Source organism: Anolis carolinensis, unplaced genomic scaffold (genome assembly GCF_035594765.1).
Source record: "Anolis carolinensis isolate JA03-04 unplaced genomic scaffold, rAnoCar3.1.pri scaffold_13, whole genome shotgun sequence".
Taxonomy (NCBI): Eukaryota; Metazoa; Chordata; class Lepidosauria; order Squamata; family Dactyloidae; genus Anolis; species Anolis carolinensis.
The window spans coordinates 16,383,791-16,405,525 of record NW_026943824.1 but is presented as its reverse complement, the minus strand read 5'-3'; the positions used below and the strand labels follow the sequence as shown (position 1 = coordinate 16,405,525).

The 21,735-nt window shown below is 40.4% G+C and overlaps 1 protein-coding gene across 2 annotated transcripts in view; it reads left to right on the top strand.

Moving 5' to 3' along the window:
• Positions 1–13,334, top strand: part of pigq (phosphatidylinositol glycan anchor biosynthesis class Q) — a 50,735-nt gene extending 37,401 nt beyond the window's left edge. For both annotated transcript variants that reach the window (XM_062964176.1, XM_062964177.1), the window contains exons 7-11: positions 3,281–3,392; positions 8,064–8,144; positions 9,739–9,853; positions 11,122–11,183; positions 12,926–13,334. In XM_062964176.1, the coding sequence (XP_062820246.1) occupies positions 3,281–3,392; positions 8,064–8,144; positions 9,739–9,853; positions 11,122–11,183; positions 12,926–13,090 (535 nt within the window). In that variant the 3' untranslated portion in view covers positions 13,091–13,334. The remainder of the gene's footprint in view (positions 1–3,280; positions 3,393–8,063; positions 8,145–9,738; positions 9,854–11,121; positions 11,184–12,925) is intronic.
• The last annotated feature ends 8,401 nt before the right edge of the window (positions 13,335–21,735 follow it).

Genomic DNA, 21,735 nt, shown 5'->3' with positions numbered 1-21,735 from the left:
GAAGCCTTAGCATTGGACGGTTGTGTTGTTAAAGTGCAAAGTATGGAACCCTGCGCAGATGGGGAAGCCTTAGCATTGGACGGTTGTGTTGTTAAAGTGCAAAGTATAGAACCCTGCGCAGATGGGGAAGCCTTAGCATTGAACGGTTGTGTTGTTAAAGTGCAAAGTATGGAACCCTTCGCAGATAGGGAAGCCTTAGCATTGAACGGTTGTGTTGTTAAAGTGCAAAGTATGGAACCCTGCGCAGATGAAGCCTTAGCATTGGACGGTTGTGTTGTTAAAGTGCAAAGTATAGAACCCTGCGCAGATGGGGAAGCCTTAGCATTGAACGGTTGTGTTGTTAAAGTGCAAAGTATGGAACCCTTCGCAGATAGGGAAGCCTTAGCATTGAACGGTTGTGTTGTTAAAGTGCAAAGTATGGAACCCTGCGCAGATGAAGCCTTAGCATTGGACGGTTGTGTTGTTAAAGTGCAAAGTATAGAACCCTGCGCAGATGGGGAAGCCTTAGCATTGAACTGTTGTGTTGTTAAAGTGCAAAGTATAGAACCCTGCGCAGATGGGGAAGCCTTAGCATTGAACGGTTGTGTTGTTAAAGTGCAAAGTATGGAACCCTGCGCAGATGGGGAAGCCTTAGCATTGGACGGTTGTGTTGTTAAAGTGCAAAGTATAGAACCCTGCGCAGACTGGGAAGCCTTAGCATTGGACGGTTGTGTTGTTAAAGTGCGAAGTATGGAACCCTGTGCAGACGGGGAAGCCTTAGCATTAAACGGTTGTGTTGTTAAAGTGAGAAGTGTGGAACCCTGTGCAGACCAGGTCGGTCCATGCGACTTAAGCAATGTGCAGTCATTGAATTCTTGACAGCAGAAGGTGTCACCCCAAAAGAGATTCATCAGAGAATGCAAGTTGTTTATGGTGATTGTGTTGATGTGAGTCCTGGTTGGGCGAGTAAGTTTCAAGATGTTGAGGTGGGAACATCTGACTTGCGTGACAAAGAGTTGGACGTCCTGTGACAGCAACCACCGAGTTTCACAAGCAAAAGGTTGACAGATTGATTAAGGATGGTCATCGTATCACTCAGAGAGAAATTTCAAGCATAATTGGCATTTCACAAGAACGTGTGGGTCACATGATTGCTTTGCTTGGCTATCAGATGTTGAGAGAACTGTGAGACACTGGTTGCGGAAACAGAGTGTCAACTTCTTCCGTGACAGCTTCAGAAAACTTGTTCATCCTTGGCAGAAATGTATCCAATTGTCTGATGATTATGTGGAAAAGTGAATAGTGGTAGTTAAAGAGCACATTCCAAGGATTATTTCTGCATTTGATTTATTAAAATATTCCCATCCTAACCCAAGTAACGAAGGTGGAGGCATTACTTTTCATTCAACCCTCGTACTTCTGGAACGTGGCCATACAGCCTGGAAAACACACAACAACCCGGCCATGAAAGCCTTCATCAATACATTAAATGTATCTTGTCTCCTATCAAGCAAAGCATTGCCACATGGTATTTCCCTGAACCGCCAGGGGGCACCATGGGCTTTATTGTCACAAATAGAAAAATGGGGACAAATTGCCCGTATGCCCATTGCGATACAGCCCAGTTTCATCAGATTTACTTTTTACAACAGCCGTTCCGAGAAAATCTTAGTTGCTTAATCTTTAGTATGGAAAGAACGAAGACGATAAAAGGAAGCAAAGTGAAGTTTCACAACAGATAGCCTATCTATGAATACAAGGGCAGATTTTCCTTCTTAAAACAACCTAAACCACAAAGGTGGTCCCATCTGATATTGGAAGTTAAGTAGAGCCAGTCCTGTTTCATGGAGGGAAGATTAACCTATATTTCAGAGGACAAAACAGGAGAAACAACCTTTTGCCTGTTTTTTTCCTCTGAAATTTAAGTTCCTCTTCCAGAGGAAGTCCAGGTGAAATCCCTGCAAAGGCCTCGTCGATACATACTGTAAATATAAGCAAGAGTAGGAGAGGCTTCTTTTTAAATGCTACTTCAGCAGGAGTAACATTGATGTACAGTAACAAGTGAGTCATAACAAAACCAAGCACAAAACTAAACAAAAGCTTACCAGGAATCTTCCAAAGATGTATCTCTCTGGGTGTTGCTAGAATAATGAAATAAATGGGATTTATTCTATCCAGATAGGTGTACATTGAGCTTAATCACCACCTAATAATAATAATAATAATAATAATAATAATAATAATAATAATAATAATAATAATAAAAACAACAACAACAACAACAGGAAAAACTCAGCCGCTATTAGGACCTCAAGATTGAACTTCAAAGACTGGCAGAAACCAGTGCGGGTGGTCCCGGTGGTGGTGGGCACACTGGGTGCCGTGCCAAAAGATCTCAGCCGGCATTTGGAAACAATAGACATTGACAAAATCACAATCTGCCAACTGCAAAAGGCCACCCTACTGAGATCTGCACGCATCATCCAAAAACACATCACACAGTCCTAGACACTTGGGAAGTGTTCGACTTGTGATTTTGTGATACGAAATCCAGCATGTCTATTTTGTTTGCTGTGTCATACAATAAAATAATAATAATAATAATAATAATAATAATAATAATAATAATAATAATAATAATAGGTAAAGGTTTCCACTGACGTTAAGTCCAGTTGTGTCTGACTCTGGAGTTTAGTGCTCATCTCCATTTGTAAGCCGAAGAGCTGGCGTTGTCCATAGACACCTCCAGGTCATGTGGCCATTGGCATGACTGCATGGAGCACCGTTACCTTCCCGCCAAAGCGGCACCTACAAATTAAGGACCAAAACATCATGTTAGACAACAAATTTGGCAGAAAATGTAGTTCATTACGCAGTTGGATAAGCAAGTTTTGGATAAGTGAGACTCTACTGTACAAGTTTACAAGCAGTAATCATCAAGACAAACGGACTTGTAGACAATGGACACAGGACTTGACTCTCAGCAGACAGGACTCAACTCAACTCAGAACAGAACAGATCTGATTCAATCAGCAAATGCACACACACTTGTGTCTGGACACTCCCTGGTTCCAGCCACACATCAAGGACATCACAGCTTCTCAGTAATTAACTCTTTCCAGACTATGTTACACTCTGGATGATGAAATCAGTATGCAATACAGGCAAGACACAAATTTCATTTAAACACTACCAATACACAAATCCCACATTAACAATTTTCCTGCTTCTTGGCAGAATGGGATTGGACTGGATGGCCCAACTCTATGATTCTATATGTGTCCTCTTCCTCTGCATCTAGACTCTACTGCCTCAAGATCTATGGCTTGTCATCCCTGTGGCGTTTGTTCCGTGGGAAGAAGTGGAACGTCTTGCGACAGCGGGTGGATTCTTGTTCCTACGACTTGGACCAGGTAGAAGCCTTTGGGGAAGGAAGAGGGAAGAAATCTGAGTTATAAGGGGAATTTATGTACATGTGACACAGACAGGTGCAGCAGCAAAGGGCTTGATTTGACATTATTTCCAGTAATTCCCCATTAGTGTCACAATACGTCGTTGCGTTGGCAGAAATAGCGGCGATTAAGCCTTGTTTTGTTAATGTGCTGGATATGGTTGTGATGGTGATGCATACCACCAGCACACGGCTCCGGTTTTACTCCTGGCTTATAATAATACAGTAGAGTCTCATTTATCCAACATAAACGGGCAGGCAGAACGTTGGATAAGCGAATATGTTGGATAATAAGGAGAGATTAAGGAAAAGCCTATTAAACATCAAATTAGGTTATGGTTTCACAAATTAAGCACCAAAACATCATGTTATAGAACAAATTTGACATAAAAAGTAGTTCAATATGCAGTAATGCTATGTAGTAATCACTGTATTTATAAATTTAGCACCAAAATATCACGATGTATTGAAAACATTGACTACAAAAATGCGTTGGATAATCCAGAATGTTGGATAAGCGAGTGTTGGATAAGTGAGACTCTACTGTACTAGCTGTGCCCGGCCAAGCGTTGCTGTGGCTAGGACTTAATTTTTCTTTTCTTTTTGTTGTATGAATGTAGAGGCGTGGATGAGAGGTTGTGCTGTCAATTTTCGAGGTTGTGGGGCATTTAGTTTAGTTGTTTTGTCCAGTGCCGTGATTCCATTACCCTTTTATATATATAGACTAGCTGTGCCCGGCCACGCGTTGCTGTGGCATAGTCCTAAGTGGGTTTTTATTTGTGGAAGCAAGTATGAATGTTGTAATTAGTCACCTTGATTAGCATTGAATGGCCTTGCAGCTTCAAAGCCTGGTTGTTTCCTCCCTGGGGACTCCTCTGTTGGGAGGTGTTAGCTGGCCCTGATTGTTTCCTGTCTGGAATTCCCCTGTTTTCAGAGTGTGGTTCTTTATTTACTGCCCTGATTTTAGAGATTATATTGTTCTGTATTATTATACCACTGTCATTTTTATATATTATATTTATATTTTTATATTATTTGCTTAGCACTGGATTATATGCTGCCCCTTCTACACAACTGTATAAAATCCACACTGAACAGGATTATATGGCAGTGGGGACTCAAGATAATCCAGTTCAAAGCAGATACTGTGGATTATCTGCCTTGGCATTCTTGGTTATAGAGCTGTGTGGAAGGGCCTTGAGTCTACACTGCCATATAATCCAGTTCAAATCAGATAATCTGTATTTTATAGGCAGTGTGGAAGAGGCCTAAGTGAGGCCTAACTCTGCCTGTCCCCTGGGAGCTTAGCCTTCTAACTGGCAGCAACTGGATAAAAACAATTATTCCTCTCCCTCTAATTAGGACTTTATTTTTCTTTTCTTTTTGTTGTATGAATGTAGAGGCATGGATGAGGGGTTGTGCTGCCAAGTTTAGTGTTTCTGGGATGTGTAGTTTTGTTGTTTTGTCCTAGGCTGAAATTTCATTACCCTTTTATATATATAGATAGCTGTGCCCGGCCAGGTGTTGCTGTGGCTAGGACTTAATTTTTCTTTTCTTTTTGTTGTATGAACGTAGAGGCGTGGATGAGAGGTTGTGCTGTCAATTTTCGAGGTTGTGGGGCGTTGAGTTTAGTTGTTTTGTCCGGTGCCGTGATTCCATTACCCTTTTATATATATAGATGACACAGAGATAGACTTCCTGTTTTTTTAGCGGGCCCTGAATGTCACCATTCTTTGCAGACCAATTTTCTTGCAGTTATCTCCGAAGGGGGCCTCATCCTGCGAAACCCCTGGTGCCACGTGAGTCAGAGCACAGGGTGTGATAATGGGGTGGCCGTGGTTGGGAAAGCAATTTGAGCAAAAAACACCAAATAATTACAGCCATACCCTACAGGGTTGCCATAGTTACCCGCTGCTTTGTGTTTCTATTAAAAGGCCGACTTAATTCACATTGGATGGAGCTAGGCCCACATGTTCCCATCGGGATGTGGAAGGAATATATATCTATCTATCTCCTTTTTCTCTGAAACGTCAAGGGAACAGCAGAGGCCGCATTGTGGCTGTTCTTCGCCCCCACTCTCCCCCACTGCCCAGTCTGAAAAAAAGAAGAAGGGAAAAAGTTGGGAACTTGGGCTTTGTGACACAATCCTTCCATTCTATTTTATTCCTTTGCTGGTTCGTGGGAAAACGGTCGATAGCCAGTAGAGATGTGCACAGTGTTTGTCTCATATGTTTCATTCGTGTTTCTGTTTCGTATCGTCCATTCAAGAGGGCACAAAACAGAAAGACTCCCAACGAAACAAAAACTTACTCGAAACAAAAGGCAGACGAGCACCAATATTGGCGGGTCTAGGGGAGTTTTGTATCATCTTCTTTCTTTTTTTGGTCTTTTAGTCCTTGGAGCCCCGGTGGCAAAGTGTGTTAGAGCACTGAGCTGCTGAATTTGCAGACCAAAAGGTCCCAGGTTCAAACCCCGGGAGCGAAAGGAGCGCCCGCTGTTAGCTCCAGCTTCTGCTAACCTAGCAGTTTGAAAACATGCCAATGTGAGTAGATCAATAGGTACCGCTCCAGCAGGAAGGTAACGGCGCTCCATGCAGTCATGCTGGCCACATGACCTTGGAGGTGTCTACAGACAACACCGGCTCTTTGGCTTAGAAATGGAGATGAGCACCAACCCCCAGAGTCAGACACGACTGGACTTAATGTCAGGGGAAAACCTTTACCTAAGTCCTTCTCACTGTGTGTTTATACTTTTTTGTTAGTGGTGGTCACTGCTTGGGCTGTTAAGCGTTTTGTGGCCAAATTTGGTGTCATTTCATCCAGTTGTTTTTTTCTTTACTCCGTCCTACAAACGAACAGTACATATCTATATATATAAAAGGGTAATGAAATTTCGGCCTTGGACAAAACAACAAAACGACACATCCCAGAAACACTAAACTTGGCAGCACAACCCCTCATCCATGCCTCTACGTTCATACAACAAAAAGAAAAGAAAAATAAAGTCCTAATTAGAGGGAGATGAATAATTGTTTTTTATCCAATTGCTGCAAGTTACAAGGCTAAGCTCTGCCCACTTGGTCTTCTAGCAACCCACTCAGCCCAGGGGACAGGCAGAGTTAGGCTTCACTTAGGCCTCTTCCACACTGCCTATAAAATACAGATTGTCAGATTTGAACTGGATTATATGGCCGTGTAGACTCAAGGCCCTTCCACACAGCTATATAACCCATTTATAATCTTATATTATCTGTTTTGAACTGGATTATCTTGACTCCACACTGCCATATAATCCACTTCAGTGTGCAGTCGGACACGACTGGACTTAATGTTGGGGAAAACCTTTACCCTTGACCTTAACTACCACCAATTCCTCAATACTTTATTTCCCATACCACCAGACTTGCCACAGCAACACGTGGCTGGGCACAGCTTGTGAGTGTGTGTGTGTGTGTGTGTGTGTATATATATATGTATATGTATATAAACTGTGCCCGGCCATGCGTTGCTGTGGAGTATGGGAATGCTTTGTTGGCCATATCTTGGATGTGTTGGTGTATTGTGGCCAAATTTGGTGTGATTTGGTTCAGTGGTTTTGTTGTTTAGTCAGTCCTACAAATGTACATTACATTTTTATATATATAGACTAACTGTGGCTTTGTTTTCGTATCAGGAGCAACCGGAGTTGCTTCTGGAGTGAGAGAATTGGCCGTCTGCGAGGATGTTGCCCAGAGGACGTTGCCCAGATGTTTTGATGTTTTACCATCCTTGTGGGAGGCTTCTCTTATGTCCCCGCATGGAGCTGGAGCTGATAGAGGGAGCTCATCCACACTCTCCCCGGGTGGGATTCGAACCTGGCAGCTTTCAGGTCAGCAACCCAACCTTCAAGTCACGAGGCTTTTATCCCCTAGGTCACCGGAGGCTCCTGTGGCTTATGGGAATCCTTTGTTGGCCGGGTGGAATAGCAGTGAATAGCCTTGCAGCCTGAAAGCCTGGCCATTTTCTTCTTATGGGAACCCTTGTTGGCTGGGTGGAATAGCAATGAATAGCCTTGCAGCCTCAAAGCCTGGCCATTTTCTTCTTATGGGAATCCTTGTTAGAGTTAGAATGCAACGGAATAGGCTTGCTGCTTGGAAGGCTGGGTACTTGTGTGCTAGGAGAGTGCTTTTTGGGCTGCTAGAATTGCAATGAATAGCCTTGCTGCTTCAAAGTCTGGCTGATTTCTACCTAGGGGACTCTTTAGTTGGCCAGCTTCAATAGTACAGAGTAGTATTGCTGCTTCAAAGCCTGGCTGCCTTCTACCAAGGTTAATCCTTTGTTGGTCTGGTTACATTGCACTGAATAGCCTTGCAGCTTCAAAGCCTGGCTGTGTTTACCTAGGCTAATCCATTTTTTTGGGGGGGAAGGACATATCTTGAGTGAAGGACATACCTTGGATGTGTTGGTGTATTGTAGAAATGGTAAAGAGAATGTATGCAGAGACATGAAAAAACCGTACTGCTATCTTGCTAAGAGGTTGAAAAGGAGAATTTATTACCCTTTTGCAGCTTTGTATTTCAACCATGCTTTAGATTTATTCGTATAGTTCGTCTGTGCTAATACTGTGTTATTTAATGTTTTTTGCCCTCCTCCAGTTATATATTGGCACGTTGCTATTCACCATCTTGCTGTTTCTCCTGCCAACAACTGCACTGTATTATTTAGTCTTCACTTTGGTAAGTTTGCTTTTCTTGGGAGTATGGGGTGGTGGTAAAGTAGGATACAATTCAGGCAGGGGTGAATTTTTTATCCCACCGCCCTTTTATTTTGTCTTTTAAAAAAAGATTAATTGCTTCCAGGGGACACAGTTAGCCATTCTAGTCTATTTCAGACCTTTTCTTTGGCCGCATTTATGTTCATACAGGATTTTTTCCTTTTCATTTATTGGAGCTCATTGAGCCGTGGTGGGGCAGTGGATTAAACCATTGTGCGAGCTGGACTGCTGACCTAAAGGTTGGGTTGCTGACCGGATGGTTGCTGGTTCGAATCCGTGAGATGGGCTGAGCTCCCATCCGTCAGCTCTAGCTTGCGGGGACATGAGAGAAGCCTCCCAGCACGATGTATTGGAGCTCATTGAGCCGTGATGGCGCAGTGGATTAAACCTTTGTGCCAGCTGGACTGCTGACCTGAAGGTTGCGGGTTCGAATCCGTGAGACGGGGTGAGCTCCCGTCTGTCAGCTCTAGCTTGCGGGAACATGAGAGAAGCCTCCCAGCAGGATGGTGACACATCCAGGCGTCCCCTGGACAACATCTCTGTAGATGGCCAATTCTCTCACACCAGAAGTGACTTGCAATATTGTTTTTTTTTGTATATATTTTTTATTATGAGGTTTATAAGCAACTTGCACATTTCTTGTTACAACAATAATTCTCTTTTTCTCCATATAATAAAATACATACATGAAGTCAGGGTATTTGGGGGGGGAGAGAAGGGGTAGGTAACTTCGACATAAAGGGAAACATTGACATAAAAGGTGAATGACAATATTGAAGCAACAGGAAAAAAATAAAAACAAAAAGACCCACAACAACAGCTTGGGATATACTGTACATGTATACAGTTGCTTTAATGTCCTTGTTACTTCCAGAGCTCTGGATATGGTCCTTTTACAGCATTGTTGAAGGCTTTCACAGCCTGAATTACTAGGTTGCTGTGAGTTTTCTGGGCTGTATGACCATATTCCAGAAGCATTCTCTCCTGACGTTTCACCCACATCTATGGCCGACATCATCAGAAGTTGTGAGGTCTCTTAGAAACTAGGCATTCTCTCCTGACGTTTCACCCACATCTATGGCCGGCATCATCAGAAGTTGTGAGGTCTCTTAGAAACTAGGCATTCTCTACTAACGTTTCACCCACATCTATGGCAGGCATCCTCAGAAGTTGTGAGGTCTCTTGGAAACTAGGCATCTAACACCTCCCAACAATGATTCCCCCAGGTAGGAAGCAGCCAAGCTTTGATGCCGCAAGGCTATTCAATGCTAATCAAGGTGGCCCATTGCAACATTCACACTTGCCTCAAGCAGACAAGAGTTCTTTCTCCCACCCTGGACATCATTCCACAGATATATAAACCCCACTTGCCTGGTTTTCAGGAAACCTCACAACCTCTGAGGATGTCTGCCCTAGATGCAGGCAAAACGTCAGGAAAGAATGCTTCTGGAACATGGTCATACAGCCCGGAAATGTGTGTAAAGGGTCAGTTACAGGGGTTGGGAAATATACGCGACTGGAACAAATCTAACCAGGAAAAAAAATTATCCTTCCAGCTGCGTCTGCTGGTGGTGGTTGTGCAAGGCTTGATCCATTTGCTAGTGGACTTCATCAATTCGCTGCCCTTTTACTCCGTCCTTCTTCGGCTCTGCCGGTCCTACAGACTCGCCTGTAAGTTTGACAACTCTCTCATTTGCCTCCTTGTTGGTTGTTTTCGTCATCTACCCCAATACTCGTTCAGCCTTTTCCTTTGTTCGCTATAATTTGAAAAGCTAAATAGAAAATTATTTCCCACACTGTTATCCTCTAGAACACTTATAAGCAAACTTTGGACCTTCAGGTGTTTTGGACTTCAACAAAACAAAATCACAAGTCGGACACTTCCCAAGTGTCTAGGATTGTGTGATGTATTTTCGGATGATGCGTGCAGATCCCAGTAGGGTGGCCTTTTGCAGTTGGCAGATCGTAATTTTGTCAATGTCTATTGTTTCCAAATGCCGGCTGAGATCTTTTGGCACAGCACCCAATGTGCCCATCACCACCGGGACCACCTGCACTGATTTCTGCCAAAGTCTTTGAAGTTCAATCTTGAGGTCCTGATAGTTATTATTATTATTGTTGTTGTTGGGATCTGCACGCATCATTTGAAAATACATCACACAGTCCTAAACACTTGGGAAGTGTTCAACTTGTGATTTTGTGACACGAAATCCAGCATGTCTATCTTGTTTGCTGTGTCATACTATGTCGTTGTGTCAATAATAATAATAATAATAATAATAATAATAATAATAACAACAAGAATAATAATCACAATAAAAATAATAAAGAGGGTTGGAAGAGACCACTTGGGCCATCTAGTCCAACCCACTTCTGCTTTTGTGCACCAAAACATAATCAAAGCACTCCTGACAGATGGCCACCAGTCTCAATGTTAATAATTATCATAATCATAATAAAAATAATAAAGAGGGTTGGAAGGGACACCTTGGGCTATTGAGTCCAACCCCCTTCTCCCTTTGTGCACCAAAAGTGCAAGTAAAGCACCCCTTAATAATTAATAATTAAATAATTAAAAATAAAATAAAATACATTGATAAAAAGCACAAGCAAAGCACTGGAAGGCATGCAGTGGGCGAGTGAGGAGGTGGGAAAAGCATAGTTTTATGCAACTATATACCATGCATAATTGCAAATGTAGCATTGATATAGCCCTGGCGTTGGGGTTGGATGCTTCTCCCTATTGCTGGATAATGTGGATTAAAATGCTGGAATTGCAACCTAACATTTGGAAGTCTGCAGGAATCCGTACATGTGCACTGTAATAGTCAGTTGATCTTTTATTTATTGTATTTGCTCTATTTTTACCGCAATATAAGGGACTGAAGGTGGCTCATGCCCATAACCTTCAGTCAACGACTTTTCTTGTGTCTTTACAGCCGGTGTCAAGTTCCGGGTTCTTGAGCAGGAGTCTGGGAAACCTCTTCGGCTTTTAATGCAGGTAAATAATAATAATAATAATAATAATAATAATAATAATAATAATAATAATAATAATAATAATAGAGAAAAATAAATAGCTGCAAAAAAAAAAATAGCTGCAAAAGGCTACCCTGCTGGGATCTGCGCGCATCATCCGAAAATACATCACACAGTCCTAGACACTTGGGAAGTGTTCGACTTGTGATTTTGTGATATGAAATCCAGCATATCTATCTTGTTTGCTGTGTCATAATAAAATAATAGAGAAAAATAATAAATGTAATAATACCAATAATAATAAAGAAAAATAATAAATGTACCACATATTCTCGACTATAAGCTGACCCAAATATAAGCCAACCAGGACCCTCACCCGAGTATAAGCCGAGGGGGGCTTTTTCAGTCTTAAAAAGAGGGCTGAAAAACTAGGCTTATACTCGAGTAGATACAGTGTGTGTGTGTGTGTGTGTGTGTGTGTGTGTGTGTATACACACATATACACACACACACACACGCACACACACACATTGGTTCTTTTCCAATTTTAATTTGTGTAGAAATAGAAATATTTCAGCCTTTACAAAATAATACAGGATCTCAAAAAATCAAAAGAATTTTGGGTCAAGGCTTTTTCTAGAATAAGCTTTTCAATACCTGTGAAGTCTTAAAAGATATATTAACCAATATTATTTTGTAAAGGTTGAATGTGTTTACATTATGTTGGTTGCCAAATCCAATTGGAGTCTTCAGAAACTGTTTAAATAGTGGAGACTACTTGATATGTTTTGATTTTAGTCCACATTTAAGCCTTGATAATTACAGTTTACTTTAAACATTACAGTCTGGAAGATACTACTGCGAATTACAACAGTTGACTGTACTTATTATTTTCATTGTTGTTGTTAACTCTCAGGTAATAATGTTTGTACATGATGCTCTAAATTACATAGTGCATTCTATGTTTTGAACCTTTATAGTATTTGCTTATCTTTTTCACATAGAAAGAAGATAGCTGTATACTCAGAGAGGCCTGACTATTTCTGTGGCCCTGACATGTCACATCTCTTTTTATGTTTTGAACCTTTAGAGTGTTTGCTTATCTTTTTCACATAGAAAGAAGATAGCTGTATACTCAGAGAGTATTTCTGTATACACAGAAAAGTATTTCTGTGGCCCTGACATGTCACATCTCTTTTTATGTTTTGAACCTTTAGAGTGTTTGCTTATCTTTTTCATATAGAAAGAAGATAGCTGTATACTCAGAGAGGCCTGACTATTTCTGTGGCCTTTACATGTTACATCTCTTTTTATGTTTTGAACCTTTAGAGTGTTTGCTTATCTTTTTCATATAGAAAGAAGATAGCTGTATACTCAGAGAGGCCTGACTATTTCTGTGGCCTTTACATGTTACATCTCTTTTTATGTTTTGAACCTTTATAGTGTTTGCTTATCTTTTTGACATAGAAGGAAGATAGCTCTATACTCAGAGAGGCCTGACTATTTCTGTGGCCTTTGCATGATGCCCTAATATACATATCTCTTTTTATGTTTTGAACCTTTATAGTATTTGCTTATCTTTTTCACATAGAAAGAAGATAGCTCTATACTCAGAGAGGCCTGACTATTTCTGTGGCCTTTACATGTTACAACTCTTTTTATGTTTTGAACCTTTATAGTGTTTGCTTATCTCTTCGACATTGTCATGCTTGGTCTATTCTGCACGATACTATGCTCACGACTCTTGCTTCTCTTTGCCCCCAGATCAACCCTCTCCCGTACAGCCACGTGGTACAAACGTACAGGCTCCCAACGTACAGCTGCTACCCAAAGGACTCCTGGGTCTCTCTGTGCAGGAAGCTCTTTGTCGGAGAGTTAATCTACCCTTGGAAGCATAAAGGAGAAAAACAGGCAGGCTCAAAAGAGTGAATATTGTGAGGAAAAGGCCATTGTCCAGGCCATCGCACCTTGAAACCAGCCCTTGCAGAGCGGTAGCCAAATACACACCTCTTTTGCAAAGATCTTTGTAGTAACGATGCTTTCCGGGCCTTTTTCCTGGCCGCCAGTGGAATTGCCTCCCACCACCTCCATGAATTGTTTTTGTAATGAAATATTATTTCATCCTGAATTATAACTGTGTGCCTAAAAAGCAACAACAGCCATAACCTCCTAACCCGACTCTCCGCAGTATCTTTGGTTCAAAGGGTCCACTTTATAGAAATAGCTGTTGCCTTTCAAAAATTGTACAGAAAGTTTGGTGCCACAGGCAGAAATAATATAGAATAGGAATAGGTTGCTGTACCTTAAGAAAGAAGAGCAGTTCAGTGTGGTGTAGTATTTTTAAAATTCGGAACAAATAACATGTACTGTATATATGCGAGTATAAGCCTAGTTTTTCAGCCCTTTTTTTAAGACTGAAAAAGCCTCCCTCAGCTTATACTCAGGTGAGGGTCCTGGTTGGCTTATATTTGGATCAGCTTATACTCGAGAATATACAGTACATTTATTATTTTTCTCTATTATTATTGGTATTATGACATTTATTATTTTTCTCCATTATTGTTGCTACTATTACATTTATTTTACTCTATTATATTATTATTAATAATACATTATTAATAATATTAATAATATTATTAATTATTAATAATTATATTATAATAATAATATAATAATAATATTATATTATATTATTTTACTCTTTTTATTATTACTTGTATTATTTTCCTGTCTTTATTATTATTATTCCATGTATTATTTTACTCTATGATGATGATGATGATGATGATGATTATTATTATTATTATTATTATTAAAAGTATACATAAGCACATTTACATTGAAGAAGATGAGAATAATGATTTGATCAGAGTTGGACAGTCTTATATTAAACTAGCTGTGCCCAGCCACACGTTGCTGTGGCTAGGACTTTATTTTTCTTTTCTTTTTGTTGTATGAACGTAGAGGCGTGGATGAGAGGTTGTGCTGTCAATTTTTGAGGTTGTGGGGCATTTAGTTTAGTTGTTTTGTCCGGTGCCGTGATTCCATTACCCTTTTATATATATAGATTTGAGCTTTATGTCAATCTATATATATAAAAGAGTGATGGCATCACGGCGACCCACAAAACAACAAAACTACAGGCCCCCCAACCTCGAAATTTGACAACACAACCCATCATACACGCCTCTAGGTTGATACAACAAAAAGAAAAGAAAAATAAAGTCCTAATTAGAGAGAGAGGAATAATTGCTTTTATCCAATTGCTGCCAGTTAGAAGGCTAAGCTCCTCCAACTTGGTCTCCTAGCAACCCAATAAAAAATAATAAAAAACACTAAAAAATTAATACAATAAAATACTATAATAACAGAAAATAACTAAAAATAATACAAGAAAATAATAAAATATAATAAATAAAAAGATAACTTACAATAAAATTAATTAAAAAATACAAATAACATCAAATAAAAATTACACAACAATTTTTAACCAATACCACCACCACTTTGCCACAGCAACGCGTGGCCGGGCACAGCTAGTATTTAAAAATATTTAACCTACCGATACCTCAATTAATGCAATTTTATCGGTATCTGTTTTTATTTCTGAAACGGTATTTTAGACATAGGAGGAACATATAAGTATCAGGACACATACCGATACCATGGGGACCAGTAAACTACAATGCACTTCTAGAGAAAATGTATAAAGTCCTCTTCCCCTTTTTATGTGCCTGCTTTTCATTGTTGGGGGTTTGTTGACCTGAGGGAGGCAGAATGTTGGAGCAAAGCAACATCTTCCCTTCTTAGAAAACCCTTTGTTGCCCTGCAGACCTTGACGTCCTGCAGTTTGTCCAGGGAAGGAACATTCTTCCTTGAAAGAATTCTTCTTTGCCTCCTTGCAAACACAGAAAGAAAGCCCTTCCATTGGAGCTCCTCTCATCTTCATGCTGAGCACAACTGCCTTTGATTTGCAAATGCCAGCCCTCCCAAATGTAAAAGCTCCGTCTTCCCTGCCTTATATAGATTGCCAAACCCTAGAGCAGGGGTCCCCAAACTAAGGCCCGGGGGCCGGATGCGGCCCATCGAAGCCATCTATCCGGCCCCCACGGCACAAGGGCAGAAGGGGGTTGGGCTAAATGACCCAAGGGGTCTCTTCCAACCCTCTTTATTATTATTATTATTATTAACATTGAGGCTGGGTGGCCATCTGTCGGGTGCTTTGCTTGTGCTTTTGGTGCACAGAGGCAGAAGGGGGTTGGACTAAATGGCCCAAGGGGTCTCTTCCAACCCTCTTTATTATTATTATTATTATTATTATTATTATTATTATTATTATTATTGACATTGAGGCTGGGTGGCCATCTGTCAGGGGTGCTTTGCTTGTGCTTTTGGTGCACAGAGGCAGAAGGGGATTGGACTAAATGGCCCAAGGGGTCTCTTCCAACCCTCTTTATTATTATTATTATTATTAACATTGAGGCTGGGTGGCCATCTGTCGGGTGCTTTGCTTGTGCTTTTGGTGCACAGAGGCAGAAGGGGGTTGGACTAAATGGCCCAAGGGGTCTCTTCCAACCCTCTTTATTATTATTATTATTATTATTATTATTATTATTATTATTATTGACATTGAGGCTGGGTGGCCATCTGTCAGGGGTGCTTTGCTTGTGCTTTTGGTGCACAGAGGCAGAAGGGGTTGGACTAAATGGCCCAAGGGGTCTCTTCCAACCCTCTTTATTATTATTATTATTATTATTATTATTATTATTATTATTATTATTATTATTGACATTGAGGCTGGGTGGCCATCTGTCAGGGGTGCTTTGCTTGTGCTTTTGGTGCACAAAGGCAGAAGGGGGTTGGACTAAATGGCCCAAGGGATCTCTTCCAACCCTCTGTATTATTATTATTGACATTGAGGCTGGGTGGCCATCTGTCAGGGGTGCTTTGCTTGTACTTTCGGTGCACAAAGACAGAAGGGGAATGGACTCAATGGCCCAAAGGGTCTCTTTCAACTCTTTTTTATTGTTGTTGTTATTATTATTGCTCGGTGGCCAACTATAGTCCGGCCCTCCAACGGTCCGAAGGATCGTGAACTGGCCCCCAGTTTAAAAAGTTTGGGGACCCCTGCCCTAGAGAAAGCAGGAGGGTTTGCTCCAATTTTGGGATTTCTTTTTCCCTTTGCCAATAAAAGAATGTATGTGGACAACTCTTGTGATCACTTCTGGGGCTTTATCTCGGTTAATCGGCCATTGCAAAAAACTATATTTAATCTGGGTCGCTGTGAGTTTTCTGGGCTGTATGGTCATGTCCCAGAAGCATTCTCTCCTGACGTTTCACCCACACAACCTCAGAGGTTGTGAGGTTTGTTGGAAACTGGTCAAGTGGGGTTTGTATATCTGTGGAATAAGGTCCAGGGTGGGAGAGAGGACTCTTGTGTGAATGTTGAAATTGGCCACCTTGATTATTATTATTATTATTAATAATAATAATAATAATAATAATAATAATAATAATAATAAGTTTATTTGTATCCCGCCACCATCTCCCCCGGAGAGGACTCGGGGCGGCTCACAGAAATATCAAATACAAAACAATAACAATATGCAATACATCAATAAACAATAACATGCACCAATTATAATATTTAAACATTAACCAAAAAAAAGGAAACACACTTACTAAAAACATAGAATTAAAAACAGTGAGGTTGTCATGGTAGATTTAGCAAAGTGCACATTATAAGTAGCGAACTTTGGAATTTGGAATCTGGAGGAGTCTTCTTTTCTGGATGTCTTCAAGCAGAGGCTGGATGGCTATCTGTCAGGAGAGCTTGGATTGTGGATTCCTTTACTTTTGCAGATGATGTAGAGCTTATTGTTAGAAGATTAGCATTAAATGACCTTGCAGCTTCAAAGCCTGGCTGCTTCCTGCCTGGGGGAATCCTTTGTTGGGAGGTGTTAGATGCCTGGTTTCCAAGGGACGTCACAACCTCTGAGGATGCCTGCCATAGATGTGGGCGAAACATCAGGAGAGAATGCTTCCGGAACATGGCCATACAGCCCAGAAAACTCACAGCAAACCAGCGATTCCAGCCATGAATGCCTTCCATAATACCTCTTCCAGCCTGGGGGAATCCTGTGTTGGGAGGTATTAGATTCCTGATTTCCTTTTAAACACCGTTTTAAAAGGATTCCAACAGGCAGGAAGCAGCCAGGCTTTTAAGCTGCAAGGCCATTCAGTGCTAATCAAGGTGGCCAAATAATAATAATAATAAGGCCACCCTACTGGGATCTGCACGCATCATCCGAAAATACATCACACAGTCCTAGACACTTGGGAAGTGTTCGACTTGTGGTTTTGTGATACGAAATCCAGCATATCTATCTTGTTTGCTGTGTCATAATATAATAATAATAATAATAATAATAATAATAATAATAATAATAATAATAATAATAATAACAACATCACACAGTCATAGAAAATACATCACACAGTCCTAGACACTTGGGAAGTGTTTGACTTGTGATTTTGTGATATGAAATCCAGCATATACATCTTGTTTGCTGTGTCATAATATAATAATAATAATAATAATAATAATAATAATAATAATAATAATAATAATTACATCACACAGTCCTAGACACTTGGGAAGTGTTCGACTTGTGATTTTGTGATACGAAATCCAGCATATCTATCTTGTTTGCTGTGTCATAATATAATAGTAATAATAATAATAATACTTTATTTGTATACAACCCTATCTCCCTGAAGGGGCTCCAACATGTAAGGCAAAACATTTAATTGCTGGAAGAAAAAAATACAAACAATACAGGGAATATTTATATACCTCACAACCCCTGAGGATGCCTGCCATAGATGTGGGCGAAACGTCAGGAGAGAATGCTTCTGGAACATGGCCAGACAGTCTGGAAAACTCACAGCAATCCAGTGATTCAGGCCGTGAAAGCCTTTGTCAATATATTAAATCTTCAAGTCCTTCCCAATTTATGGCGACCCTTATGTACCTATCACAGGGATTTCTTGGCAATATTGTCTGGAAAGGGTTGCCATTGCTTGTATCATAATATTGTCATGAGGAAATGTGTCCTACTTCAGAAAAAGAGACAGATTCTTGTATCTGGTGTTTTCTTTGCATGCAATCCATCTCTGTGATTCAACCAACTGTCTAAAACAGTGATGGCCAACCTATGACACGCGTGTCAGCACTGACACGCCTAGCCATTTTTGCTGCCACGCTGCTGCATGCAGATTGATTGGATGACTATGTCTTTTGTGGCCAAATTTGGTGTGATTTGGTCCAGTGGTTTTGTAGTTTACTACGTGGGAATTATGCACATTCCATTTATATATATATACTAGCTGTGCCCTGCCACGCGTTGCTGTGGCCAATTGGAATTGCAGTGAATAGCCTCGCTGCTTCAAAGCCTGGCCGATTTCTACTAGGGATGTGTAGTTTGTTTGTAAGAACGTAGAGACGTGGATGAGGGGTTGTTTTGTCAATTTTCTAGGTTGGGGGGCCTTTAGTTTTGTTGTTTTGCCCGGTGGAGCGGTGCCATTCTCCTTTTATATATATAGATATAATTTCTATTATTATTCTATTATTATTGTAGTATATTATCATATTATTACTATTATATTATTTTTATATTATTCATTATTCATGACTACATTGAAGCTATAATAGAGAGAAATCAGCATGGAAACTGCAAGAGGTACCATAGATTGTTGTACATGGAAATAATGGTAGTAAATAGTTTTTGATTTATTGAATACAGTTATATATTACAACTAGCTGTGCCCAGCCACGCGTTGCTGTGGCAAAGTGGTGGTGGTATTGGTTAAAAGTTGTTGTGGAAGTTTTATTTGATGTTATTTGTATTTTTTAAATTACTTTTATTGTAACTTATCTTTTTTATTTATTATATTTTATTATTTTGTTGTATTATTTTTAGTTATTTGGTTATAATATTTTATTGTATTAATTTTTAGTGTTTTTAATTATTTTTATTGTATTATTTGTATTTATTTTATTTTTTATTCTTTTATTAACACTGGGCTGAGTGGGTTGCTAGGAGACCAAGTGGGCGGAGCTTAGCCTTCTAAGTGGCAGCAATTGGATAAAAACAATTATTGCTCTCCCTCTAAGTAGGACTTTATTTTTCTTTTCTTTTTGTTGTATCAACCTAGAGGCATGGATGATGGGTTGTGTTGTCAAATTTCGAGGTTGGGGGGCCTGTAGTTTTGTTGTTTTGTGGGTCGCCGTGATGCCATCACTCATCTATATATATAAAAGAGTGATGGCATCAGGGCAGTGGACAAAACAACCATACCACCATATTTTGCCACAGCAACGCGTGGCCGGGCACAGCTAGTTTATATATATAGATTATATAGTTTTTTGTTATTTAAACTATACATATTGTGAAATTATGTTGTTGTTTTTTCTCGAAGTGACACACCACCCAAGTCATGCTAGGTTTTTTGGTGAATTTTGAAGTGCAAAAGGTTGCCCATCATTGGTCTAAAAGCATCACCCACATGTATGTCATGAGGGCCTAGTTTCGAGAACTCCCATAGTGTGGGAAACCGGGCACTGGTTTTGTATCATTGGTGCTCTGCAACTCTTTGAAGTCTCCCTGGTTTGCACTCTGTATTCAAATAGCAAACAACTTTCCATGTATGAATTATTTTGAAAATCCATTGCAGTGTCAAATATGATTTAATCTCCCTTTCAGTTGGAAAAACAAGGATCAGATTGTCCAGTACGGTCCGCTAAATGAGAAAAGAATATGACTGTCTGCTTTCCTCTCCTTCCCGAAGCTGCTTCTGTTGCTTTAGCCCTGGATCGGATTCAAACCACCGAAGCCATCTGGTGAGTCAGGGCTCCAAACCAGCTGATCTCAGGAGCTTTCTGTTTGTCTAAACGTGGGTGCCAGCTGTTCGTGGTGTAATTGCTCACGATCCGGCATTCTGAATCTTCTCAGCGCAAGATGTACCACAAAGATGGAGGAGGAGGACTTGGGAAACTATAACTCCCAGGAACATATAGTATAGAGCAGGGGTCCCCAAACTTTTTAAACAGGGGGCCAGTTCATGGTCTCTCAGACCATTGGAGGGTCGGACTATAGTTGAAAAAAAAAGCCTATAAACAATTCCAATGCAGACTGCACATCTCTTATTGTGAAGTAAAAAAAAAACAACCAAATGAGAACAAATACAGCCTCAATGATGATGATGATGATGATGATGATAATAATGACCCAAAATGCAGACTGTGCAAGGAAACCGACGAAACCATTAATCATCTCCTCGGCTGCTGTAAGAAAATTGCACAGACAGACTACAAACAGAGGCACAACTATGTGGCCCAAATGATTCATTGGAACTTATGCCTCAAGTATCACCCTGCAGTAAAGAACTGGTGGGATCACAAACCTGCAAAAGTATTGGAAAATGAGCATGCAAAGATACTGTGGGACTTCCGAATCCAGACTGACAAAGTTCTGGAACACAACACACCAGACATCACAGTTGTGGAAAAGAAAAAGGTTTGGATCATTGATGTTGCCATCCCAGGTGACAGTCGCATTGACGAAAAACAACAGGAAAAACTCAGCCGCTATCAGGACCTCAAGATCGAAAGACTCTGGCAGAAACCAGTGCAGGTGGTCCCGGTGGTGATGGGCACATTGGGTGCCGTGCCAAAAGATCTCAGCCGGCATTTGGAAACAATAGACATTGACAAAATCACGATCTGCCAACTGCAAAAGGCCACCCTATTGGGATCTGCACGCATCATCCGAAAATACATCACACAGTCCTAGACACTTGGGAAGTGCTCGACTTGTGATTTTGTGATACGAAATCCAGCATGTCTATCTTGTTTGCTGTGTCATAATAAAATAATAATAATAATAATAATAATAATAATAATAATAATAATAATAATAATAGCATTTAAAATAGGTATGGCATTTATTCCGCAATGCAGATGCATCCAGAGAAGGGTATGGACCTTGGGAAACTATAACTCCCAGAACAGCATGGAGACATGGCATAATAATAATAATAATAATAATAATAATAATACTTTTCCGGCTTTCCCGTGGAACACAAGGCACAGACATATCACGGAAGGGAGGGAAGGAACCATAAAGGATATTTTTTTTAAAAAAAAATTGTTCTGACAAAGTAAAATCTCAGTGAGCAAAAGATCATGCTTTTCCTAACAAATATACTTTCAGCTCCTTCCACAAATGGGGGAAATGTTTTATTTTAAACCTGAGAGCAACAAATGCCATCACTTTAGAGAACTGGACAAACATCCAGATAATCAGGTTGTTGTGTGTTTTCCGGGCTGTATGGCCATGTTCCCGAAGTATTCTCTCCTGACGTTTCGCCCACATCTGTGGCAGGCATCCTCAGAGGTTGTGAGGCTGTTTTGTGTTACCTCACAAGCTCTGAGGATGGCTGCCATAGATGTGGGCGAAACGTCAGGAGAGAATACTTCGGAAACATGGCCATACAGCCTGGAAAACATACAA